This window comes from Synchiropus splendidus, chromosome 1, assembly GCF_027744825.2.
Source record: "Synchiropus splendidus isolate RoL2022-P1 chromosome 1, RoL_Sspl_1.0, whole genome shotgun sequence".
Lineage (NCBI taxonomy): Eukaryota > Metazoa > Chordata > Actinopteri > Syngnathiformes > Callionymidae > Synchiropus > Synchiropus splendidus.
In genome coordinates this window covers 5757093-5784352 of record NC_071334.1, presented here as the reverse complement: position 1 = coordinate 5784352, position 27260 = coordinate 5757093, and the positions used below count along the sequence as shown (strand labels likewise).

Here is a 27260-nt window from a genome sequence, read left to right as displayed (position 1 = left end):
TTCCTTCATTGGAGTCACATCCAGCCCATAACCTCCTCGGCGGAGGTAGAAATAAGGACAGAAGAAAGGGAACAGCAGGACGTCATCTCATGGCTTTAGTCGTCGGACGGGACTCTGTTCTGTTTGCTTTGTTATGACTGTTTTTTCTGTTCTGAGCGCAGGTTGAAACAGTCTCTCTCTCTCTCTCGGAGCAAATAAAAATCAACAGGAAGTCAGCCCAGATCAAATATCGGTGGGAGCAGTCGCCGTCAGCCTCGATACAACTATCAAGCGCTGTGTTTGGGCATTAGGATTCTGGTTCCTCCACTCGCAGACAGCTGTGACTCTGGAGAGTAGATCTGCAATTCAAACAGAGAGAGAGGAACCAAGGCAAGCTGAACGGACCCGACAGAAGTGGAATATATTTACATTCCACCACCAGACTAAATGCAGAGGGGGAAGCATCAAACCGTGCCACTCCGCCGCTGTTGTTCGGCAGGACACGCGCCTCCTTTACGTGCTCTGCTCGTCATTAGCGCGTGCTTGTTGTTTTCATGAAAAACTCTTGATGAAGTTCAGGCGGGTTCCTCACCATCACCATCATCCACCGTTTCCCCCGCTGCCTCTCAGAGGAAGCAAATCCCTTCGGCTCCCAGCATTAGCACGATGACATCAAAGCTCTCGGCAGGATTTACATGAATATCAGCTCAGCGCCTTACGGTCACAATAGAGTCGAGATCGGCTGCTGGTTTTGTTCGCCCGCACCAGTCGAGTTCATTTCTACAGATCACATTCATGTGCGTATCGACGAGCCTCGGTTTGGGTGGCACGGCAGACTGAGAGTGAGCCTTTTCTAGGCTGAAGCAGGGCTGAAAGAGACCCGTCCTGGGAGCGCTGAGCGCCCCACTTTCCTAGGATTTTGCTGCTGGAGGTGACTCTGGTCTCACCTCCCAAGGTCCTAGGGCAGGGACCAGACAACGGCTCAAAGATCCAGGCCTCAGGACGGGTCTGTGTGAGAGCGTCTCTCGAGGCGCAACATGGAAGCACCCTCTTGTGTCTTCACCGCCTGAGCCAGAGTGGCACAAGACACACATCTAACATAGGAAACACCCACTGCACCATCGAGCCAACATCAAAGGCATCAAATGTTGATGGACTTTTGCCTCGCGGAGTGACTGAGGAACATGTTGTGGTGCATATCCAACATGGCACACAAACTCCACAGATTGATGTGCGATGTGTCCAATCAGAAATAGGCTTGGTCACAGGAGGTACACGCCCCTTTTCACATGGATGTTGTTGTGGTCCCGTCAAAGTGTTTCAGGGTTTGTGGTTTTGCTTTTCTGTCATGTTTGTCATTTGCCCTACATGGCCACCGTACACAGCGGTTTATGGGACACACTACACTGACACGTGACGTGCAAAACCCAGTGTTAGGGTCAAAAACCAGTGTTAGAGTGAGGAACGGGACACAGCCAAAAGCAACTGTCAAAAGATGCTGTCGGACCTGCGGTGCCAACCCTTCCCATCGACCGAGGGAAACATGACTCAACACAGGACACAAACGTCTATTTCTTCCTCTTCTATGTTCACTATCTTCAACCTGGTGGTAGCTGACATGTGCTGGACGTGAAAAAGTGCAACACTACAGCCACAACAGGTGTGAGCGGCTTCTACCCACGGACCATGAAGAGCAGCACTGCTTGCCTTTGATAGCATCACCAAGTAGTGATGCTCAGAGATGCCACTGATAATATGAACAACAAAGGAAACGCAATGAAATATGCCTGATTTTCTTTTCTAGCTTTGTACTTCTCCCCCCACCTTGTTCCCGCGCCCAGAGCAACATCCCCTGCTTCCTCAGTGACCTCATGTATTTTGCTGGACTTGTCCTGCCAGACGGCGTCGCACTCTTTCTTTAATCAGCTCGCCATAATATTTCTACAGGCAGACTCCACCGTTACCGAGTCCCTCTTCCAAGTCAAGTCATGTCTTGGTCTTGGCGAACCTCCTGTTGTTCATGTGAGGCTGAGAGTCCCTGTCTGGAGCAAGCCTTTATTTCATGCTGATGTGTGGATGGAGCGGCGACCTGCTCACGGAGTTCCACCTGCAGCACCACACATGGACCTGGCAGGAGCCGGCAGGACTGGAGAGGAAGCCTGAACACGGCTTCCCAGGACCGGGTTCCTGCCGTGAGCCGCAGCAGAACAAACCATTAGCGGCGCAGTTTAACGGCGTAATTGCCAGCAATCATGCTTCTAATGGCACTTTTCCGTTACCAATTTTGTTTTCAGTTTTCACAAAGATAATTGCTACTGTTGAAGCCAAACTGAGAGCTAAAATGTCCGTGTGCTGGATGGGTTTTTATCTGACAGTGATGGAGAGAAGAGAGCGTTTAGTCTGACCATCGGACTGAAGTTAGCAGATGAAGTGGGAAGTGTATGGTCCCTCAGGAGCACGTGTCGACTGTGTTTTACAGTCTATGCGGACCGTCCCGACTGTCCTGCTTTCTCATCTATATTTTAGATCTTCGTCCTCGCTTCCATTCATCTCTCCAGCTCGGTGACTCCCTCAGTTTTCCCTTCCTGTCTGACCCTGATCACACCTGTGTTTCTTGACTCTCCTCGCTGAAGTCTGTTTGTAACGTGGTCACCACACGCACGTACTGATGCAGCCCTCTCAGTCCTTATTTCCGTTGAGAATTGGAAGCCACCTTGTGGAGCTTTTTCACTTCACAATTTCACTCACGACATTGACTTGTTGACACTGCGAGGGCAGAGAGGGTCTTGTTGTCCTTAAGAGCTCACCACTGTTTTTTGGTGCCTAGCTTAGAATGCCAATTGGCTGTTGTGAAAGTGAGCAGCAAAATTCTTTGAAAAAGGCGGTGAGATTCTTATCCTTCAGTATCTTGGGTTCCAGATCATGAGCGAAGTATTGATGGACCATGCTAAAGGGCCATTTGTGCTCGACGTTACGTACAGATCCAGATATGGTCGGATCCTTCTGTCTGTGTTCTGCCTTCATTTCCTCTGTATTTCTACACGTTTTCCACAAAGCTTACGTATACAGACCAAACAGAGCAGTACCACCTGAAACCATGGGGGGCAGTGTTGCTGTTACTACCCGATACATAGCTCTAATGAGACACAAAGAAGACGATGGTGGAAATTCTCCATCCTCCACCTCCTACAACTCTGCCTCTGTTTCCTCTTTAGTGCAAGAGCTACATGATCAATACTCTTCCACAATCGCCATGTTGGTTTTAGAGTTTGTTGTTGCCATAAACGTTTGACTCTGTGCTGCTCCCCCTGGTGGATATAGTGGTGAACAGCACTGCCAACATATAGAACACATGGAAGCGTGTGACTAGCGATGCTAACGGATACAATTCCGTACGTTAAGTGAGCATTGATGGACCTTTGGATTCCTCAATCCCGCGGTCGGTGCTGGCAAAACTCTGAGGAAGATACTTTCCTCCATCTCGCTCCTCAATTTAACCTGCTGAGAACCGGGACAGTCCTCGCACATTTCTGAGGTTGAAGGATGGAGTCCACCCCTAGACCAGGAAGTCCTGGGTGGCTGAGGGACAGGGGCCACCTGTAGGAGGACACAGATCCCTGAGAGGTGCTGGACTTGCATAAGAGGCACCACCCAGTGCAGCTTGAGGCCGTGAGACACTCTGGATGGAGTGTGAATCGTAATGAGAATGCTCTGCGAGGACATTTGTCACAGTCCTTTAACTGCCGAGGGAAACTGGAAAACGTGGAAGCAGTAAATCCAGATCAAACAAACCGGGTCCATGACTAACACAACCAACTTCAGCGGCCTTGGCTTGTCTTCGCGGGGTTGGTATTTTTGGTGGTTGTTGATGCCCAGAAGCAGCTATAAAGTCGGTGAACTCTGGCTGGAGGCTCTGTGTCTAGTCTCTCAACCCACCTTCAACTCTTGTTATGGAGCCTGATGTTGGCGCCCCAGGACTTGGGCAGCACCTGCTTTGCGTCACTCGTGTAGCTTTAAATATTTTCCCACTCCCACATCAGCAGCACATAATCCATGAAGACTTCTCCAGAATCCCGTGCGGTGCCTGCGGAGCGACAAGGGCCCGGCCTGTGTTTTCCCATCCCTGTGAGCTGGCAGCTCTGGCACCATGCCTGCTTGGCACCTCTTCGCTCCTCTCCTCCAGCGCTGCCTTCCACTCACTGGAAGCATGTTTTGAAAGGAAACACTTTCCCTGACACACACACTCAGATCATCTGCCTGAATTCCCAGGTGACATCCTCTGAGCCCGGCGACGTCGTGATGGACCGGACGCTCGGGACGGGACGTCTTCACCACCACCGATGGTGGAGGAGCTGTTGTTTGTTTTTGGAAAGTCTCAGACGTGAGTGTTGTTCGACAGAGTCCGACTGGCAGCCCGCGCCGGGCCCAGCCTCCAGCTCTCCGCTCATAATGGCGCCCGGGCTGCGAGATAGCGGCTCATTTGCATAAGCCACTGACATGTTGTTGTTGCGCGTGTGTTTGGAGCAGAGCCCTGACAGGTCTATCTTAAATCACGCTCCATTTCCATTCAAGGAGGGAAACGCCGTCCTCCAACGTCTCTATTTCCCATTCACTTTCACCCTGTCATCGCTGAAGATGAGGCTGCTATCTGTCAAGCTTAAACCGTTTTCTGCTCTGACTTCCTGTTTGTTAGTCTGCACTCGGACCTGTTGTGGGGAAGGAAAAAAAACAATGAATCGCTGAGGGACATTGTTTTCCCACTCAGGTGCCACATCACATTCGGGTGACACGAGGCAGGTGGATGCTGCAGGGTTTAACTGTCTCTTCTCAGACGTGATTCAGATCAAAAGGTTTAAGATAAAGTGGAGACATTTGATCCCGGTGGAGTGGTGTGTAAATGAGGACGCACAGGATGGCGGTGCTCGGTTGTTGTACTTAACTGAGTTATACTAGAGTCCTGAGTATTGTATTCAGTTTTTTTTTTTAGCGCCACCAAGGATACAACTTTGTACGTATAGTGAGCATAAACAGGCCCAAGTCCTGGTGGCTGAGGGACAAGAGCTGTCTGTAGAAGAATGAAGATCCCTGAGAGGTGCTGGACTTGCAGACCTCTCCTCCTCCTCACATCGTCCTTTAACCTCAATGGTTGTCTTCCTCCCTTTCCATTCCTCCTCCAACATGTTCCCAGTGACTCCACATCTGACCCCTGTGACTTTGTCTCCAGGCTTCTTCTTCCACATCAACTGTCCCTCCGATATGCTCATTTCTACTCCTGTGCTTCCGAGTTCCTCCCATAGAAAACCTGGGCTTCTCCATTCTGAGGCTTCCGTCATGGCAGCTCTCACTGCTGTCCTGCAGAGCTGCCACTCCTCTGTCACAGGTCGCCCCTGACAGTCGCCTCTCTTCTTCACTTTGAAGCCCATGGCGGAGCAGAGTGAGGACTCCACAGCAGAAGTGAGGTCAGGCCTGGTTACCCAATAAGCATTTATTGTCACGAGCACAGTTTGTTACACAAAAATAATGAGTCACATTTACACAGTTTGTACAAGTCTAGAACTGAATGTACAAGGACCAGACGAACTAAATATCCATTGTTAAATATGTACTCACATTGCACACAATAGTATTAAGAGCTACACAAAAAACAGGTACCATGTGAAAGAAACACAACAAGAAAATCACTTTATTTACAAAAAAACGCCGGAGATCTTTAGCAAAAGTCTTCTCCCGTCCAACCTGGTACAATCTGTCATGTAAAAGCCTCCCACTAAGAAAGAAGGTTATTCATAGTTGAAAAGATTATAAAGTAATAAAGTCAAGTAGCAATAGCTGAAGAACACCAAAAGGACTAGTATTAAATACTGCGTTGCTCAACGGTTATGGCGGTTTCTCCCTTGTCAAGCAGGCTGGTGAGAGTAGCAGTTATGAAGTGCACTTGAAGCTGTTAGCTTAGCAACTGCCGGAGATGAGGGTCTTCTGTTTGGACTCGATTTTCTCGAGTGTGACCGACGTCCACACACACACACACAGAGCTGAAGTTTACACTTGATGCGGCGGCTGGATGAGACTGTGTGCAACAGGCGGCGTGAGGCAACAGAAACTGGAGGTCTTCGTGTTAACGTCTTGTCATTTACGTCGAGCTGGAGCGGCTGCTCTCTGCAGGTGCTGCCACCATTAACCGCAGGAGATTGGTCATTTCCCATTCGGCGCCGTCAGTAATGACCCTCCGCCGACGCTGACACCAGGGACGCTGAATTGGAAGACCGATGGGACGCGCCACTCACTCTTCGGTTTCTGTCCCTGGAGCACTCGAGAACCCTCGCGCTAACAAGTTTCACGCAAATATGAAGTCAGCCATCGCACGCTGCTGGACGCTGGATGCTAGGTGCGTCGCCTGGTTCACTCGGTGAACTGCACTCCATCACGCTGAAGAGACAACGCCATCTCAAGCTCTCCTTCAGACTGATGTTGGAGGGAAACATCCAAATCTGTCTGTGCAGTCTGAACCAGTTGCTTAGTCCTTCACAGTCACGTGTACTGCATCCATTTACCGTAATTTCCAGACTATAGAGCGCACCAGAATATTAGCCCCGCCCACTAAATTTAAGAAGGAAAACAATCCTACATAAGCCGCATATGCTGTCTGCGCCGGAGAAAGGCTTAAAAATACATGAGGATTACTTCTAAACTAGTTTGGAAAATGGGCTCCAGCATGGAGACTGACTCATGAAACAAACTGGCCAATGTTCTGAACTGGAATCATCAACTCACATCTTTTACTGACATTAAAGCGCTCAAAATGTGTCCCAAGTTCCGACACCACAGCCGGTCTCAGCTGCTGCTTCTCGTCTCTGCTCCTCCAAGAGATCGGCTCTGTGGGCGGAGCTGCGGACACGCGGGTGAAAACAGTGCATTTTCAGCTCTTTAAGGTCAATAAAACGCCTGTGATGTCATGGGTTTGATGTGAGGAGGCTCAATATTTTGGCAGCATGAGGCTCTTTAGCCTGGGAAAATCCATATATCAGCCGCGCCGCTGTATAAGCCACAGAGTTCAGACTGTGAGAAACAAGTAGCATGTTATAGTCGGGAAATTACGTACTTTTAACCATTCTGATTTGGCCCTGACTTTGTAGTGCGCTGCTACTCTGTTAGCTAACAAAGTACCTGCACTAGCTCCTGCCCAGTGCCACGCAGCAGAGATAATATTGTACCTCTTAATACAAACAGTCCTGCAAACAATAAACACGAAGCTCAACTTTTCATAGATTTAAATCCTCCAGTCGTATGATCTGCTATTCCACGGTACCAGCCTCTGATCCGCTCCCGTCCGGCAATGTAAGAAATGACCAACCTCCTGCCCTCGGAGCTGCACAACTTCTGCGCCGCCGGCTTCATCAGGATGCTGAAGAGCGCGACAGTGACACGTGCTGACCAGGGCAGCTTCCAGAGTCCACAGAGATGAGGTACAGATGCACCCTGCTCAGCAGCGCCGGGCCGAGCGCCCGTACTGCTGAGCCGGAGACGATGAGACAGAATGAACGGTGCGAGCATCAGTCCAGTTCATCCAGAATAATGGAAGAGAGAGAGCGCAGGCTGAGCGGGGGGTGAGGTGGAGGGGTCACTCGGAGAAGGGAGGGAACATGCCGAGGTCGGCAAAGTCCTCGATGTTGTAGTTGGCTGTTCCTTGGGTGGGATCGCCGGCCATGGGCAGCATGTCCTGCACAGACCCCCGGATCAGACCTGGGTTTTTAAAAAGCACAGGTGTGTGTGTGTGTGTGTGTTACCTGGAAGACCTCCGTCTGGCTCGGGTTCGGGTGTGTGTGCTGCTCTCCCGCCTGCTGCGAGTGATGCTGGTTCTGCCACTGGGACCAGACTTCACTGGGGCGCCCCTGGAACTGCGCCCCACTCTGACTGCTCTCCCCGGACACATCTGCACACACACACACATGAAAACTCTGTAGAGGGCAGCAGAGGGAACATGGACTTTCTGAATGCTGGGCCCAGCGAGGAGCCATGGGTTTGCACTCTGAATACAAAGCCAGTCTCCAGAGGAAACCATGAGTCCCGGCCACACATTATAGACAGCACATTCAAGCACAATGGTGCTGTTAGGAGTTTAGAAAAACATCATTGTCAGTTTTGGCAGCGACGCTGCCCCATCATTTATTCTCTCGCATGTGGGGGTCGCAGATGTGAGCTGACCTCCACCACCTGTTCCCAAAGGTCATTCTTCTTCGGTAACTGCCCAACCATTGAAGGCCAAGGTGGTGAGATGCTGTTCATCAGCTGTGACTGCCTGAAGCGGGGTCTCCACCAGGCTTCACTCTGTCGGCTCAAGCTGCTTGGCTCCTGGTCGACACATCACCCCTGAGCTGGCCTCACTTCACTGGCTTCCTGTTCCTTTCAGGATCCAGTTCAAGACTCTATTGTTGGTCTTTACATGGCTTCATGGAGTGGCCCCCTCATAGTTGGCTGAGCTGCTCCATGTCCACTCCGCCACCAGAACCACAAGGTCCTTCTTTGGAGCTTCTGCCCCGGAACCAAGCGCGAAGACCTGAGGGCGGCCGGTCTTCTCTGTGGCTGGTCCTGAATTGAAGACGCACCTTTCTGCACTGGCTATTTAGTACAAACAGAGAATCTTCTTCTATTTTTATTTATTTATTTACTACTTCTGTTTTTTATTTCTTTTTATTTTCCATTTTTCTGTCAGGTTTTTATCATCTGTCTTTTAGTCTTGTTGTATTGTAGTTTGTTTTTAAGTGACTATGAAGCACTTTTGTCCGCACCATCTAGTAGAAAGGTGCTCTATAAATGCTCCTAAAAATAACTCTTAAGAAGACCGTTCTCCCTATTGACTCCAGGAAATGGTCGAGCAGGAGCAGGAAGAAAGCCCGGGATGAACTAGAGGGGGAGTCGAGACTCGATTGTAGGGCTGAATGTCAATGCAACAAGAGGATAAACAAGGAGAAACGCTGCATATAAATGAAGAAAAATGGGGAGAGGAAATTAATAATATAAAGTAGGAAATGCAAAAATAAAGACAGGAAATGATGCAGACGAAGGCGGACGAAAGGATATTGCTTTGAAAGGAGGACACGAATAAACCAGGAGAGGAAACCGCCAAATCAAATGTTGAACTGACTAAACTGTGGGACAATATATTCCACGCCAGTAAGGACTCACAACACACGCCACACTGGGTGCAGCGCTGACAGCACAGGGCTTCGTCACACTGACCATGCTGGTGACAGAGGAAACGCTGTCATGACTGATGTGTGCACGACACTGTTATGACCAGAGGTCAGGTTAATAACAATATTATTGGTCCATCCTGTCATGAAATCAGTTTGGTGGGAGATGTCATAGCAGCTGTGGGGACTGCTGGAGTCCAGACTGTGGTCTGAAGGAAATGAGCCGTCCAGTCACTGCGCCTGCGATCAAATGTGTGATTGTTTTTGGTCGGAAGCAAAAGCAGACCTCACGCTGTCCTTCACACACATCCATCATGCTCATGACTCAGCACAACTCTTCTGACCGTAACTGTCTGAGTCTGTGTGTCTGTGATCCCCGGGAGACGCCTCGCATTTGATCTTGGTGTTATCGTTGCTTGGACGCTGCTTTGCACCGTCCAGTGTTTACGGACACTTTGGTAAAACGTGAAATGACACCAAACTTCCACCTTTGACAAAGATGGAGCTACCATAAATCCTGGACTACGGAGTGCACATGAATATTAGCCCCGCCTACTCACTAACGAGGAAAATAGATCTTGTTCCTACATGAGCCGCAGCGCTCTATAAGCCAAAATGCATGAGACTCACTTCTAAACTAGTTTGGAAAACGGGCTCCAGCATGGAGACTGACTCATGAAACAAACTGGCCAATGTTCTGAACTGGAATCATCAACTCCTCACATCTTTTATTGACGTTAAAGCGCTCAAAAGTTCCGACACCACAGCCGGTCTCAGCTGCTGCTTCTCGTCTCCTTCTCGGCTCTGGGTGCATTTTGAACACTTTAAGGCCAATAAAACACCTGAGATTTCACTGGTTTGATGCGACGAGGCCCAATATTTTGTCAGCATGAGGCAGCTTAGCCTGGAAACATCCATATATTCGCTGCTTCTCTGTATAAGCTTCAGGGGTCTGGAAATACAGTTGGATCCCCTTGTCCGCCTTGTTTGTTTTGGTATTTCTGTGCTTGTGTTCCACAATGACGCGGAGACGTCAGTTACAAAATGGTGGACTGCCAGCAGATACAAAAAGACATTTTGGGGCATTTGTAATTGATTCTGAATGCTAGCGAATGAAAAAGGTGTCTATAAGTGAACAACACTGTTTGGTGGGATGGAGGTGCAGAGCAATACACGACATAAATGCTACTGGGAGTTTATGACTGAGCTTAAAAGAAGAGCGAGTCAACCAGTCTTTAGTCAGGATTCACACTGCAACAGAAGCTTCGAGCTCATTGTCTCCAACATGATAAGAAACTACCACATGTTTTGAGGAGCAAACAAGATGTGAAGTCATACTCTGACAAATGTGTCTCTTTCTCTCGATATGTGTGAAACAAGTCTCAGCCATGAGACACTGGACTAATGGGTGTGTTCATTAAAAGGCCATCATGTAGCACAGACTCTGCTGCGTTCCACTGGTCGTGTGGACAAACAGCAGTAGCCAGGAGACACGGCTAATGAACCATCACTGCCTGAACCCTCGGGCGCATCCTCACGACCCGAGCCCGAGTCTTCGTGTTGCTGTTCACGTGTTCCATTATTACCAAGAGTCTATCCCGACGCTGTGAGGAAAGTCAAAAGCCGTAAACTCACCGAAAGCTGTGCTGCGGTTTGTCAGGCCGGAGTAGGCGTTTCCGCTCGGAGAGGAAGTGGCAGGCGACGACAGAGGACTGTAGGAGGCTGGGTCGGTCTGGTAGCTGTGGCCGGTGCTGATCCCGAACGGGCTGGTCTGAGCTTTACTGGACTGCGGGAGACAGAAAAGCCTTGTAAACAATATGTGCATGTTTCGTGGCTTTTATAGTGTTACTGGCGCTTTGCTAAAATAGAGAGGTTTGTGTTGTGTTGCTATCAACCCATCTTTTCCCTCACACTGAGACAAGCAGATAACAGGGACGTCTGGTGGTACCTGTCCAGAGAAGGGGGGTCTGTTGCCTGACCACGCCACCTGTCCAGGATTCAGCTGTCTGGAGATCTGAGCCAAATTCTGATTGGACGAGCTGGAGGGCTGGATGTCGTTGACTCCGGGGACATGGATGACGGAGGAACTGTGGGCAGAAAGAAGAAAACAGGTTTCCACAACTGAGGGCTTGTGGTGAGGCACTAAATCTTCCTTTGGGGTCATTTCAAGAGGAAATGAAATGGAAGGACGACAGTCTGTGGTCACGCAGCACAGTAGGGGACAGTCAGTGAACACTAGCACAAGAGTGAGAGGGACTGATCCGGAGGACGTCACACCATCAGGCTGGAGCATTAACCAGTTTGATGCTGCTTATTGGAGGCTTAGTCCCCACATGGAGAGAGAATTGCTTCATACATGACTGAATGGCTGCTGAATAAACAGACTGAAAACACTTTAAACGTGAAGCCCGTCTCACTAACCTGAAGCTTTTAGCCGAGTGTCCCTGCTGGAAAGGAGAGCTCTGAGAATAGAGCTGCTGTCCTCCTGCTGTTGACGATGGCACCATCATCTTCTTGTCTCCAGCTGCCAGAGAAATCACCCAAGCTAAACACGGGTGTTGCAGTTCATGATGGGACACTATGGTAACAACAGCTTTATTTATAACGCACATTTTTAGAACGCTGTTCACAAAGTGCTACCATGTGCTTTAAATGATCTAGTTAATGATCGTAGAGGAAAACAGCACCCAGCAGCATTACTACATGGTTCAATAGGATAGGATTCTGGAGCTATAAAAATATACATGAATGGTGATAATGATAAAGATGAATTGCAAAGAATATTTACAAAAATAAAAAAGTATTAGGTATGATTTATTATCTGCTTCTGCCAAGGGGCAAGACTGTCAATACCCACTTGTTTACTTGGTAGTTATGAAAATACAAATCTTAAACAACTAGGGGTGTAAGAAAATATTGATAATTCAAATATCACAATATTGTACCGTTATTTTCGCTGAAATATAGTAATACCTGATTGTGTAATAATGTTTTACATTGTGTATATTGACACTTAATACATAGATACTTTGATATGCTACTGCATTCGTGCAACATTTTCTTTTTGTACGCTGGAGTCATTTTGTTTATTCATTCATTGGGGTGTGAAATTGAACTGGACAGTCATAACAATAATTTGTTTTCGTGCACATGATATTGCACTGCATTATCTGATTTTCTCCCTTATAATGATGGTGCTTATTCCAATATACTGCAGAGTTTACAGTTTTACAATAGATCGCAATGTATCGTATCGCATCAAGCAGCGTACAACGGGGTTTTCCAGCAATAAAGGAACAGTGTAACTGGAGAGGATGATCATGACAGAAGTACCAATAAGGCCAATACAGGCTTCCTCTGGGGCAAGGGATTCAATGGTCCAGACCTCAACCCCTCTGGTTTAGAAAGAGGAGGCCTGGTGGAGTGGTGGGCCTCTCCCTCCAATTGTATTAGCCCAGAGAAACAACGCCACATGGATCGTAGCAACTTATTTTGGGGCTAGCTAACTAGTCCAGAAGCTATAACAACATCATTCAGATGAAAAAATGTTTCCCTGAGAACAAAGTTAGGTATAAAAGGTAACATGTTGTAGCGGAATAGACGAGTAAAGAATTAAAACGTGAGTGTGTGTGAGTGAGTCTTACAGCCAGAGATGCCAGAGTACATCTCAGCGAAGCGAGGGTCTCTCTCCTGGGGGAACAGTGTGTCACTCTTGTCAATGTTCTTCCCAGCCTCGTGGACGCCACTGCTCACACTTGCCACCGGCACCTGGAAATGAAGAGACGCATCACTCACCCGCGCAGAGAGCCCCTCTGTAAGAACATAGATCTCAGCTCAGTGAGGACAGTCCTATGTACTGATCTATCTGCTGGGCATGAAACCTAACAGTCAGTAGATGGTAAACACAACACCCTCTGACAGATGGCAGAGACAGGCTTCTATATCAGACAGCTTGTCCTACTTCCTTGTGGCCCAGTTTGTCTTCAGGCAGATATTTAGAGGCTGCAAACATCCAGTAGTTTACCTGAGAAAGGTCGTAGGCAGTCAGTCCATCCCTCTGGTGAACCTCCAGCTCAGCCTGCTGCTGCTGCTGCAGTTGTCTGAAAGACGAATCACACTATTAATCTCTCTAGTCTGCAACCGATGCTCCTCTTGTCCTGATGGTTAGATGGGTAAACACAGTTACATCAAGACTCTCGTCCCCATCCACTAAACCCTGCAAAACTATCAGACAGGAACTTGTTCTACAGAGCGGATCCCAACACACAAGAGAATCGCTGCTGCAGGCAGGATTTTCCGAGACATCAGAGCGAACAAACAACCTCTTCACAGTGGAGACACAACAGTCTCTGGACATGAGCCAGCAGTGCACATACATCTTCAAAAATAAGGACGCAAAAATACACATTTTGGCCTGACAAGGAAAGAAGTCGACGGGAATCATTGTCAAGACAAAAAGTGACTTTTGCTTAGCTGAAAACTACTTTGATGGTGACAGATTATACTGGTTCATGCTGTTTACATTGACTTTGTATCCTTAAAAAAACCATTTGTTACTTGTCAGATCTCACGTTCCCTGAACATTTTAATCAAATCCATTCATAGCTTTTTGAACCGTTATCTGAACACAGACAAACCAGCGTTCTCCCCATCCCTTCACCTCACTGCTCGCAGCGGCGCTGGTGGTGGTAGTGGTGCGTTCAGGTACGTTGGATTTCTTCGTGGCGTCTTTGAAGAACCAAATTAATCCTCGAGTTTAGAGTGCCAAGTTTTCTCCGATTTACAAGTTTTAAGTTTGACTATTGGCGCTTTCATTGGAATTATAATACAGCAGAGAGCTTGCTCTTTATGAAAATCAAAATTCAATTTTCAAAACAGATATATTTTTGAAGTCTGAAATAGTGAGAACAGGCAGATGGCGTGTTGCTTGACTTAAAGTTCTGCTGAGCAGTCTAATCTGAATGGGTCGGCTGGTATAAAGCATAACTGTCTTGTCATTCTGTGTCCCATTTTGTTTGGGCTGCCATTAATATTTGGTTTTCTCTCACATTCCCTGCTAATGTTGCATCTTTCCTGCTGGCATTTTTGACATCACTTACTTGGCCTCCTTCCAATAATAAAAAGGTGGTGCTCAGAGACATCCGCACACAGACACCAGAGATTAATTGCCACTTATCTGCTTTACATTTCAGCTCACGTCGCTCTTATCTCTCCTGATTTCAAAGGCGACTGCAGTCTGATGGAAATTCCGCCCAGCTCGCTGTTTATTCTGCTGTTTTGTTTGTTTACCAAAATCATAATTGCTGACCTATTTGTTGAACTGACAACTTTGGAGTGTTGTTTCTTCAGACGTCAGCGCAGTGAAGTGCGTTACTGAAACACGTGTGGACTAATGTCCGCACTAACAACTTTGTTTATCTTTTATGAAAACAATTCCGGTACATTGCAGACGAGCTCGATAAATGCAGCAGGAGGAAACCATGTTCCTTGAATGGACACTTTACCCCAGTCTTACTGTCATTTACATGCTGATCATCAGATGCGCGGTGCATGAAATTTTCGTTGCTCAGAGACCTGAGAGGTCCACAGGAGACCACATTTTCAGGACTCTGTTTTGGATTTTGGGGCAAGACCACAATGGCAGTGATATAAAAAAAAGAAAAAGTACAGCTTCATTTTAAAAACAAGGCCCATGTCTGCTCCCTTTACGTTCAAAATTGTACCCGTCTGTGTCAAACATTGTTACTGTCACTGTGCTTCAATGTGCCTTTACGTTGGTATTGCTGTTCACCACTATATCCACCAGGGGGAGCAGCCCAGTGTCTTAAGTTTATGACCATGACAAACTCCAAAACCAACTTGGCGCCCGTGGATGTACCTCTTGCATAAGAGAGGAAACAGAGGCAGCGTTGTAGGAGGCAGTGGTTGGTGAGGCTGCAAAATATATCGTAACTGGAGGACAGAGAATTTTCAGCATTGTTATGTCTTCTTCGTGTCTCATAAGAGCTGCATCACAAGTAGTAACAGTAACACTGCCCCCCATGGTTTCTGGTGGTACCACTCCTCCGAATCCGTAAGCTTAGTGGAAAAAATGAATACGGATGAAATGAATGCGGACACAAGGCTCCATCCACTCACGGATCCGTACGTAACGTTGAGCATAAATGGGCCTTCAGGTTGTCTTGCCTTCAGCATTACTTGGCCACCATTGTCTATCACTCATTCTCTCGTAGCTTTTCAACATCCTCCTTAGACAGCTCTGGCTGTTAAAGGCTGATGGTGTTGATGTGTGTCACTGATGGAATGTAATTCAGCAAAAGAACTTTTCTATACAGCACTCAGTACTTTCCAGCATCCTGTTTGTGGCAGCCACTCTCATAAAGTGGAATGTTTCACGGCAATAATCAATGTGTATTTCAGCCCCCGAATCATCGACAAACATTGCACACCTATCTAATGTCATGTAAACTGCTACTTTTGCGTCTCTAACTGACCATGCAATAGAAGGATTTTCGAAAATATTTATTTAGGAAGCAGAAATGTCATTGTGCTGACAGCAGACTGTATGACGGACAGCAGGGAGAAAGAGGATGGGCACTCAGAGAAGTGACAACAGTGCTCCCTGTCGGCTCAGCACGAGACTCCACGACAACATTTCACTGCTGTCGACTGGCGAAGGACTCAAAGATGATTGGTGTTTCCAGACTGTTTCACCAGAGCAACACACACTTGCTTTTGCTCAGCAGCTGTACACATCACACAGCTAAATTCTTCCTCTCCATTGGTGAGGTTATGGCATAACCTAATAGTAGAAATTTGCTGGTCATAAAGTTCCTGCTTTCTAGGTATCCCAGTTGATGCTCAACACAAACCAATGATGGAGTGCTCCCCATTCTCCACCCCTCAATAAAACAAATACCACTGCTACAGGAGTTGTGTGACTGATACTAAGCTTCGATATCCATCAGGTTGAGACCCCTAGTTGAAGCCTTTGCACACACTGAGAGCACCTCAACAACACCTCAAGACATCAGCGCTCCATCTTCAGAAGCTCCATTGAACTTACAAAGGTTCAACTCAATAACTCCAATTTCATTTCTGAGAGCATGTTTCCAGGGAAGTATGTTGCTAATCTCCAAATCTCCAGACTAAATTGATTCCATAGCCCACATGCTGATACATGAGCACCTTCCCAAAGAACAAATAAAAGCAATTATCGAAGTACCACATAGTTCAGGTTGTGAGATCCAATAATGTTACATTTGGAGTGCACAGTTTGCAAACATCAATCAATTGTGCAACATGACAGTTTGTGTTGTTGTTGTTAGGAGGCTAAAATGAAAACCAACCAAACAAACAGAAACTTACTTGACATTGGTGTTGGTGCAGATGATGTACTCGATCTCGTCAGAGTAAGGATTCTGGAAGGTGAAGCTGCTGGTACGGATCAGCATCCACTCGCGGTTCTTCATACGGAAACGGTACATGACTGACAGGACCTGGCCCTTTAGCTTCACCACCTACCGGCAGAGTTCCGCACCATTATTGTTGTGAAAGTTGAATGGCTGCTGAGAAGAGTGCTTGAGAGCGACAGATTCATGGTTTTCTGCACGCCCAATTTTCTGCCTTATTTATTCCAGCGGGTGGCCTTTTCCATCAGGAAAGTGACACATGCAAAACGCAGGATGACATTTTATGATGGGAAAAAGGTTTGTGGAGACTGCTCTTGAATTTTGTTTTGTCTTGTTGACAGCCTCACCCTGGAACAAACCGGTCAAACGACAGAGTGCCATTTAAATTAAGAGACCAATTTTCTAAAAGGACAAACTTGGGATTCAACAAAATGTCTTCTCAGAGAAAGACCCGCACCCGGTGGATGGTACTGTTTTCACAAGTATAATCATAATGCTTTATTGTACAGTATGGGATCTTGGGAGGTGAAGAGGAGAGTGCAGGCACGGTGGGAGGGGTGGAGACGACTGTCAGGGGTGATCAGCTAGAGTTAAAGGGAGGATCTACGGAACATGCATGGTGATGTGTTTAGAGACAGTAGCTTTGACACAAAGACAGGAGGCAGACTTGGAACAGTCAGAGTTGAAGACGCTGAGGTAGTGACTAGGAACGACATGACTAGAAACCACAGTAACAGGTCATGTAGAGAGGTTTGGAGATAAAGTTTGAGAGATGGTTTGGATATGTGGAAGGAGAAGACAACCACTGTGGTTCATGGATGATGGGATTGAGTGCAAGAGTGCCTAAAGCAGACAAGAGCAAAACGCATTTGGGCTTAGCTTGTAGTTTAAGTGGCGTGACTTTAGGCACTGAAATGTAACTGCAGATCAGAAAAGAAATAAAGCATACATTCTAAACCAACCAAGGCAGAGTAAGGGCAGATGGTGAGCATCTCAGAAAATGAGTTCTGTGTTCCATATGACACATGATCTGCACTAGTATCATACTGTCTAGAAACTAGAGAACAAAGAAGGAGATGTTATAGCACACAAACGCACATAGAGTTTTACCTGTTGGAAACTTTCTCTCAGATGACTCTGGTCCTCAGGATGGCAGAACTCCAGGATGTCTTTGCCCAGCAGGTCCTAGAGAGCAACACAATAATAATAAGCGTCAGAAACACACACATACACATTTGTATTGCTGTGCTTGTGGAGACATTGTGGGGACCTCTCATTGCCATAATGCTTTCCCCAGTCTCTCCCCATAAACCTAACCATCCAAAACAAATGGCTCACCTTAACCAGGGCTCTTAGTCAAACGTTAACTCTGTTATAATGACCTAGTTATTTTGAAGTCTTCATCCTCAAATCGAGGCTTAACTTTGTCGGACCTTGCAAAATGGTCACCGACCAAGGCATAAGGTCCTCATAAGGATAGTGTTTTGTCATTGGTCCCCAAAATGCAGGAAGAAAAACACACACACAGAATGAAGTGGCCAGTGTCAGAGTCTGCAATGTGATGCCAAAACCAGGCAGAGTGTCTGTGTGTGTTGTCTCTGAACGTGGTCTCCATCCATGACTCGAGCAAACTAGAAAACTCAGTGGCACGATATTGGGAATGGAATCTGGTTATAAAAAAATTTAAAACTAATAATTTAAAAAAATAAGGACAGGGGTAAGGAAAATACACATTAGAAACGGGGGAGAGTTGAGTGTTCATAAAAAAAATGTGTTCAATGTTTGGTAAGGATTCAACCACGATTAATCACATTTCAATATTTTACGTCATAATGATCAAGTTGGGAGGGAGATCAAGGAGGAAGCGCTCCTGTGATATGAGCTTCATATCTGCTGCAGCGCAGGACATCTTTGGGGCCTCTATTTTTCCAACTTAAATTTTCAGCACTCTCAGTTAGTCTCCATCATCATGGACGTCTTGGTTATGAAATCACACTGCATGATGTAGTGCACCTGAAATTGGCGCAATGAAAAACGGTCCCTGTGAAAGAAACGTCATGTGACTCATCTGCATTCATCGAATCAATTATTATTATTACTTTCAGTAATTCAGTTAACTTTGTTTAATGGTGTCAAAGACCAGCCCTGGTTAAAATGTCCATTAAAAATGTGGATGAAGATCAAACACAAAGATTTGTCGTCCTCTGACACATTAAAGTGTCCCTGTAAGTCATTTTTAATACACGCAGCTGGAGTGCCCAAATTCCACATTTTGCTGGTCCAAGGGACTTCAATCATTTTACAGGGTTAAGCAAGGACGTATTCCACATCAGTCGAAGCAACACATCACCTCTCGTGACCCCCTTTTTTCATCTGACATTTGTGACACTTTTTTGAAGGCTTTTATATTTCTACATTCAAACACACTTTCTCCTGAGCAGACTCAGCTGCTGTCACTTTATGTTTGACTTTTTTTAAATGACTTTCACAGCCTCTATACTTTTTTTTTTTTACCAAGCGATCGCCATCGTGCCATTTGAATAACTGTGCCGACCCACACAACAAAACAACGACAGAGCAGCATGTTTCGTGGCCACACAAGACACATGTTGGGGGCAATTTGTAAATAGAGGTTGTAATACAAATACAAATATTTCGAAGCCGAGTGCAAAAGGTGCATGATATGTTTGCAACCCTCGGTCTGACCCGAAAGTGGGAACACATTTTACCAATTTGGTAAGTGCTGATCGGCAAACTTTTTCATTGAGAAACTCTGGAAACTATCCTGTTGTTTTGAGCATACCAATGTGGGCAAGACAAGTGTTTCAAATCAAGGCCTGTGTACATGCTCTGTCAACACACTAACGGGTGAGCACGGCTAATCATCCCAAAAATTGAAACCCTGGAATGTTGGCTGAACACAAGGACCTGAGCGGAGACAGTCATGTGACTCCAACATCGCAACAAAACAACTTGGTTATTGTCGTGCTCAGAACTATCAAACATAAAAGTCGAGTCACATAGCAGTGGAAGATATTTTTCAGTCAGAAATAACTTTTTAAAATAAATAACTCTCTCAGTAAACGTAGTAGCGCCAGTATTGGCTCGCAAAAATAAACAACATTCTTGCAGCTGTTCTGCGTAACTCCTACATCAGTAATTCTGTGAGTCATGAACATCGTCTGACCACTGAAGTGTCAGCAAGAGAAACAGCCCTGCACAGCTTAAAAACAAAGATCACGCAGACCAGCAAACTGGGGAAACACTGGCTGTTTTCACTGCTAACATTATGTATTGTAGCCATGGCAGACAGCTGTCGGGTTTGTTCTACTGACATTGATGAGTCGGAAGCTAAAACCCCTCACAAGTGTGGCTGCAGTTCTCACATACTGTTATAAAGTAACTGGATAAAGTTCTTGCGTGACCTTTTGACTGTGACCCTGCTAGTTCAGGTTAGAACTATTAAGCTACCAATGTCGTCTGACAACTAAGTCACTAAATCGCTCTGCTACTCAACTCACAAGTCTATTTTAAAATATTTTTTCATTTCTTTTATTCCTTTAAGTCGCTGAAATGAAATGAAGAAGACTTGGAAATGCAAATAAAAAATAAACATAAAGCGTCTTTACATCATATTCATGATATATTCAGAATTGTTCAATGAAAATACAACTTTTTTCATTTTGTCTTTGTTCTAAGTAAATACCCTTCATGTTTTCACACTAAATTACTGCTCTTTTTCTTCATCCCTTCTTGGTATTGTGTAGACGCCCTCCACACAAGAGACACTGTGCATCATTTGGCCCTTCAGAATTTAATTGCCCACCGCTTGACACAAAACTAACAGCACATCAACCACTTCATCTGTCAATGGTCACAATTTTCTTGGCAGCCATTCAGAGAAACTCACTTGAGGTTGGTAGCCAATGACGTTGATGCAGCGTGGGTCCACAAAAGTGATGATGCCATCTGAGTTGTGACGAGAGAGGAACTCCGTGGGCACCGACAGGCCATTCATGTCCATGGACACCGGTGAGCTGGTCACCTGCCAGACAGACTCAACAGTTAGAGAAGATGGAATAATGAAGGCTCCAGCTGCTCAATAATAATAGGCTCAAGTAGTGATGGGTCGATGAGGTATCATAAAACAGTATGGCATGAAACAGTGTCCTCATTTTCAGAGGCCACTAGGTGGCGCTCTTGGTCTAAAAATGATGTGAGAATTCATTGAATGGAAGCCTTTGAAAATCAGGACACTGTTTCATGAAACCTCATCCACCCATCACTAGCCTAAAGCAGGTTTTCTACTAGGATTTAGCGACAGGGCGTCCCATCTGGTTGGTGACATCTAAAATGCTATTTTTTAATCATGAGAAGCAAATCTCTCTCCTGTCTGCAGCAGTTATCACCCAGTTTGTCTCTTAATATATCTGGACGGTCCGGATTCACAAAGTAGCACTAGTCAGTTCCGCGAGTAACGCACGCCTGTCGGTCATTTTCCGTTTTTCCATTAAAAACATGCTGAAAACCACCATGATCATGTCCACATCCACAATGTACCATGCACTTTCTGCACCCGCCAGGGCAAACTCACCAGTTAAATAACATGAAAATGGGCAAGTTCGATCTGGTTCAGTGAAATTACCAGGAAAAAAAAAACCATTTCAGAGAAATAAGGATGGCGGTACTACGATTATGGCACTATAGAGGCACTAAAAAAATGGCAAGTCCTATTTGTCATGTTTCTTAGTTTACAGCATGCTTAGGACACCCCACTAGCTCGACGCCTGGCTACAAGAGTCAGACTAGACGTTCACATTTCATGATCTGAATTCGCATATCTGGACAGGAGTTCTCAAGTATCAAGATTTAAGACCACATTTAAGGTCTTAGCTTTGCCTTCATACACGCTCGAGCTAGACTCTGAACTTTTGGTCAACTTTTCTTTGACAAAAACCTGATCCGCTCGCCGTCTTCAAAGCTTTCCAAGCCAATAATGACCCTGACGCCCCAGCAGCATGAGTGCGCACCAGCATGTGTTCGAGTTCCTGAACATTTTATCACATAATAAATGAAAACAAGTCGGCTCTTAATTTTTACAAGATGTGACTCTCGCCACGCACGTACCACTTTAAAATGACACTAGTTTGCTTGACATTTCAAACTGAATAAAATGCCTTTTCCCCAACTTCCAATGAATTGTCTGCACTTCCATCCTCCCTGCTCACAGAGGACACATCAGCACAACGTGAAACGTTATGAGCAGGACTGTTCTTTGGAAGCAAAATGAAAATCAACATATGAGATGAAAGAGAACGAGTGATGATTCACGGCGTTAAATTTGACATACACACCTGCAGCCTCCCGATAGCCACCAGACAGTATTTCCCTGTCTGTCCTGCCTCTGTGTCTTCATCTGGTATTGTCATTCCTTCAGGCAGAAAGAGAAACACAATGTCAACAAAGGTAACGTTGGAGTGCAGTTTGGTTTTGCTATTTACTCCCAAATGACCTTCAAGCATGCGTGTGAGGTCAGCTTGTGAATTTGGTGAGGAAAAGTAATCAACCAAAATAAGAAGCATGAAACTATCAGATGTGCGCTGGTCGCAGCCCTGGACTGATTTGCAGACCACCAAACACCTGAGATTCCCATTCCACACCAGAAAAGAGCCAGCTTAACCATGCTGAGCTCAAAAAACACTCCCAAAAAACATCTCAAAACTAAATAAAAACATGCTCCTGATCATGACCCACACCAAAGATCAACATTCCCAACACCAGCTGCAGAAACTTTCTTCTCCCAATTTCCCAACTTTTCACGTTTTGCTTGCATGCCTCTTCATGTTTTTCTCCTTTCACACAATGCTTCGAAGATCGCTACGCACATGCCAGTGAAGCTGAGGCTTGATGACATGCACCGTATGTTTGAGCAGCACGTGAGTCTGCCGCCTGCCTGCATGCAATGAAGGGCTCGGACCATGACCGTCCATTAGTGCGGCGTCCTGAACATTCCACGTTCAGAGCTACAAAGTGAAGCATGTGGAATTGATCTCAACAAAAATGTGTTTGCCAGGGGGCACTCTAGACCCTCGCTCTCCGGAGCCTTTTGTGGGTATATTCTTCCCACTTCCATACAAAGTATTGGCGACTTGAAATTTTGACACACGTGAAAAATAATGACAAACTATTATTCAATTGTTACCATTAAGTTCACCTGAAACCATTCTCGTCCAGTCCTTGCTTTCGTCGGGTTCAGATCTAAATATTCATCGTGATTTAATGGACTCCCAGAAATGTAAAATCCTTGCCTCAATTCCTGACTTTTTAAGATGTTCAGTGCAGATCAAAAAGCTCAACCACAAGCATCTCATAAAAGACACATGGCTGCCACGACGTGCAGCACTGCAGAATACTTTTGCTGCTGAGCCTGAATTGACAGTGAGTGAACCTTAATTGTGTAACAGAGAAGATGTCACCTGTGACGCTCGTTGTCTTACAAACATTTGCGGTATGTGATCTGTTTTTAGTCAAAATGTTCAAGGGACCATGTTAGGAAACACGCGGCTGAGCTCACATCCTTGCCCCTGATCCAGAGCTTTGCAGAGGTCAGATCCGGTCACATCGGTGCTTGAGTCATGCGAGCTAGTCAAGCAAGGGAAGCAACCGCTGTGTGGAGTAACAGCAGGGGTGTTTATTTACCAGCAGGGGGCCACGCTTTGATGTATCCGGTGCAGTGAACCACGGAGTACTGGGCTTCTCCCTCTTTTGACGGTCCAAGGCCGTTCCTGTCCATCAAATGCAAAAAGAATGAGCAGGTTAAGAACAGACACACAGTTGTCGCGGATCGTAATGAACACTCGAACAGTGGGGGTGTGTGAGCGTGTGTTAAATGTAGCACAGCAAAACATCCTGTGTAATTAATAATGATAACATTCAGGGAGTACGGACGTTCTAATTTGTCACCGTGGAAGCAGGTGTCGTGGTTGCTGAGCATCTGAGATCTGGATGACACAGGTGTTTATAATTTGCAATCCAGTCATTGCCCATGTAAAAATGACGGTCTGACCAGATAAAGAGGAAGTGAAGACAACTACAATGAAGAAAGCTGATTCTGATAGCAGTGTTTCAGAGTCTCAGGAACAGTTTGGTGTCTTGGATGAATTTGTGTAGTAGATAAGGACATATAGACACATTGTCCCCTGCATATATGCATGTATTGGATGGAAGACTAATGCCTGCATTTGAAATAGGGTCTGGTCATTGAAGTCACATCACACAGTTGATGCCGTTTGATATTATAGAACTTGAAGCAACTTTTACAAATATTGATCCTCCAAAATGTTTAATGAAGTTTATGAATCTCTCTATTGTGAGACTCATATTTTGCTCCCTTTGCGACCTGCCTGTGTGGATCAGGTTAAACTCAGGAGGAAGACGTTTCGTCCACAGACCACAATAGCACCTCCAAGGTGGACAAGCCAGAACGTTGGGATTACTGCCCAACACAATAGGAACTGGTGGAAGTAATATTGCGTTCTTCCTCCGTTGACTGCTGTAAACATAGCCATACAATTGCTCAAAGTCTTCAGCTGGTTCCGTTTGCGCCCACACAGTTGGCGTATCATATAACCTTTGACTGATCCCAACCTGGTGCTGCTATCATGTGGCCAGCTGGGAACAGAACTTTTGCTGAGAGACATTATTTTAGTCAAAGCTAAATGTTCCCAGTGACGCTAATGTGAAATGTGATCGTATCAGAAGGAAATTGTCTTATCTTCCACCTGCTTCATTGTTCACATGAGCAGAAGTTTTCCCCAAAATGTATCCAAACTTTCATCACTCTGAGTAACTTAACAGCCCAAACTTGCAATTTGATACTGCAACGGAGTCATTCCCAGTGTCACTCTCAGATCCCAGGACTTGAGTCTTTTAGTGCCTTGAGTTTAACACTAAGTTGAGTCTTCAAATTCACCTTTGTTTAACATAAACAGGCCTTTATTCTGTTTAGGAATGAATTAACAAACACAGACCACCTTAAGTAGAACCTCTCAAAAAACCTCTGGGGACCACACTGTTACGTGCTGAAGTCGAATGAATAGTATCTAGCAACAAAACACACAAACAATTCTCTGGAGGTACAGGAATCCTGAGTTCAAAATATTTGGGCTCAGGAAGAAGCTGGAACAGTGACCATACCTGTATCTCTTCCTCATGTTGGACAGGCGGTTTAGAGAAATGTGGTCCAGAGGAGCGCTGCCACACCTGCACAGAGAAATCAGACACACACACTCACCAACTGGAGACCGTGTTTTACATCAGCTCCATGTAGCGTTGCCAATATTTATTTAGTAACAGAGACAACAGCGTGTGCAACCAGTCGCAGCAACAGACTGTCTGCATTCCACCAATGATGCGCCATCACTGACAAATAAACACTCACTCTCTACAAGAAAAATCAACAGACCCTTGTGAAATGCAGCTATTTACAGCCATTAGCAGCAGAACCTGGCCATGTTTCAATCTTTTTCTGTTTCGTGCATCAAGCCCCAGCGAACTTAAAGACAACCACTATGGTTGATACTGACAGTACCAAGCTAGTCGGCTACAATCTGCCCAATTTTTGTGTCACTCTGAAAATGACTTTTTTTAAGCACACAGTTATCTCCATATGAATAATAGAGATCAACATTTTGGACACAAGCCCTAAATAGAGCAAGAATACGATCAGTGGTAAACGCACCAACAGCTGCGCGCTCATTTGTCCTTGTCAAATATTGATGATATTCCTCTTCCCAAAGGCTGCTTGTTATTATTGCAGAGTGCATCCAAGTAGAAAAGTTGTTTGTATAAGGGTTCACCTACGACTGAAGGCTCCTGATGTATCATTTAAGCTGTGACACCCTTAGTGAATTAATGTGAAGGAGCACGTTTGCACACATCTTCATTTGAATCAGACAACGTGACAATGTAAAATAAAGGCAACTATTTCAATTAAACAGTTGACCGATATATCGGTTTAGCCTCCATCATATCGGTCCCTAGCTATATTTGTCCAATTGCGCCATTGTGTGTTACGAATACAGTCTGCCGCTCATTCATGCCTTGGGCAAAGTACAAAAGAAATCTACTGCCTTTTATAAAACCTTAGATTTTTATTATTATGTCTTTATAAGGCTAACATGCAAAACATGCACTATAACCTGCTGTGGTTAGGTTGGGGATGTTTTTTAAAAAAAATATAAAAACCTAACCGAAACCTAAAAACCTAACCATGAGACGATTTAGTAAGTCAAGTCAGTCAATAATTTTTTCTGTTCAACTTAAGCAATAAAACCATTCTATACAAGAATCTATGTCTTCTCATGGAAGGTTTGCAAACAAATAAATAACTCCACAATTTTCTTAATATCAAAGCCATAGGCCGTCGAATTGTTCGAAATCCGAATTGATTTCGCCCATTACAATGAATGGAAAAAGAACTAATGCGTTCCAAGCCTTAAAACAGTCTTTTGTAGGAGTGAATGTAGAGTGTCTGCTGCAGGTGCGCTGTTCCTCTATGTGTGTGGCTGCACGTTATGGTTTTTCTGGCTTTTTTCGGGGGCGTTCGAGTTCTGGATTTTTGTTCGGAATCCGAAGCAAAAAAAATTTTTGTTCGAATTACGAGACGTTCGAATTCCAAGACGTTCGAAAACCGAGGCACCACTGTATCGGTAATCAGATTTCTTAAACTACTAGACATCGATATTGGCCCAGAAATAGCATGTTGGTTGACCCCTTCTTCAATGATACTTTTCAAACTAACATAGAGGTGCATAGGCTTTTAAAACCTACACAGATCCCATCAAAAAACTGTCCTCCTCCTGAGCCTAGATGCCACTGCAGAGTAGGCCAGCAACACACTGCTCTCTGCTGAGTGGTCTAATGGTCCGTCCCATTAGCAGCCAGCCACTGCTGGCAGCACAACACATCACCATGCCTAGATTTCATTTCACCTGGTTGTACAGTATTGGTTCCCCTTTGACTCAGAAGAGGTCATTATGATAGCTGCTTTTTTTGTTGCAAATTTCTTAGTTTTTTCATAGTTAATTTCCAGTGCGCAAAACAGAACATTTGTGGGTCTAAAAATAAATAGTTGATAACTTTCATTCATGGTCCAAAGGCAAATGAATCAAACATTATTTTGGTTTCTCTGTAATATGGCTCTTATATCCACGTAATACAATAAATCTGCTCTAGTGCAATCATATTTTTGGGCCATTTTTCTGTTAGGTTCAGCTTTTTAGTGGCTTGTGCTGTGTGTCTATAACAGTAAGAGTCTCACCTGTCACCAACAACAGGGAACTCACAGTGATTTCATTGTTATGTCTCCAAAGTCATACAAGAGTAATTGAGTCAAACTAGTCTAGACTTCAGTTGGAATAGATCGGATCTGGTGGCCGGCCAAATGAGCTGAGAGTATTCACTGGGATGTTACATAATCCTGCCTGGGTCCAATCTTCCCCCAAACCTTGCTCAGCACTCCACCACGTGGTTTGCTTTGACTTGTTTTTGTCACACATGTGCTTCGGTTTCCTTCACCCTTCTGCTTCCAAGCAGACCCGGCAGCATGTTGGTTCAATTATTCCGAGCTTGGAATAGCAACAGATCAGAGGGGAAGTGCAGGTCCAACAAATTCTCA

The 27260-nt window shown here is 45.5% G+C and overlaps 1 protein-coding gene across 4 annotated transcripts in view; it reads right to left on the bottom strand.

The window, feature by feature from the left end:
• Positions 1-5072: 5072 nt before the first annotated feature.
• arnt2 (aryl-hydrocarbon receptor nuclear translocator 2) overlaps positions 5073-27260 on the bottom strand; it is a 47231-nt gene continuing 25043 nt past the window's right edge. Inside the window, exons 8-20 of one of the 4 annotated variants that reach the window (XM_053861239.1) lie at positions 24779-24844; positions 23282-23367; positions 21937-22013; positions 20493-20627; positions 17693-17767; positions 16539-16690; positions 13195-13270; positions 12815-12938; positions 11592-11694; positions 11119-11257; positions 10806-10956; positions 7764-7909; positions 5073-7696 (exon numbers count right to left, since the gene is read on the bottom strand). In XM_053861239.1, coding sequence (XP_053717214.1) covers positions 7598-7696; positions 7764-7909; positions 10806-10956; positions 11119-11257; positions 11592-11694; positions 12815-12938; positions 13195-13270; positions 16539-16690; positions 17693-17767; positions 20493-20627; positions 21937-22013; positions 23282-23367; positions 24779-24844 — 1429 coding nt within the window. In that variant the 3' untranslated portion in view covers positions 5073-7597. The remainder of the gene's footprint in view (positions 7697-7763; positions 7910-10805; positions 10957-11118; positions 11258-11591; positions 11695-12814; positions 12939-13194; positions 13271-16538; positions 16691-17692; positions 17768-20492; positions 20628-21936; positions 22014-23281; positions 23368-24778; positions 24845-27260) is intronic. The other 3 variants (XM_053861231.1, XM_053861255.1, XM_053861246.1) reach the window with 3 other exon arrangements.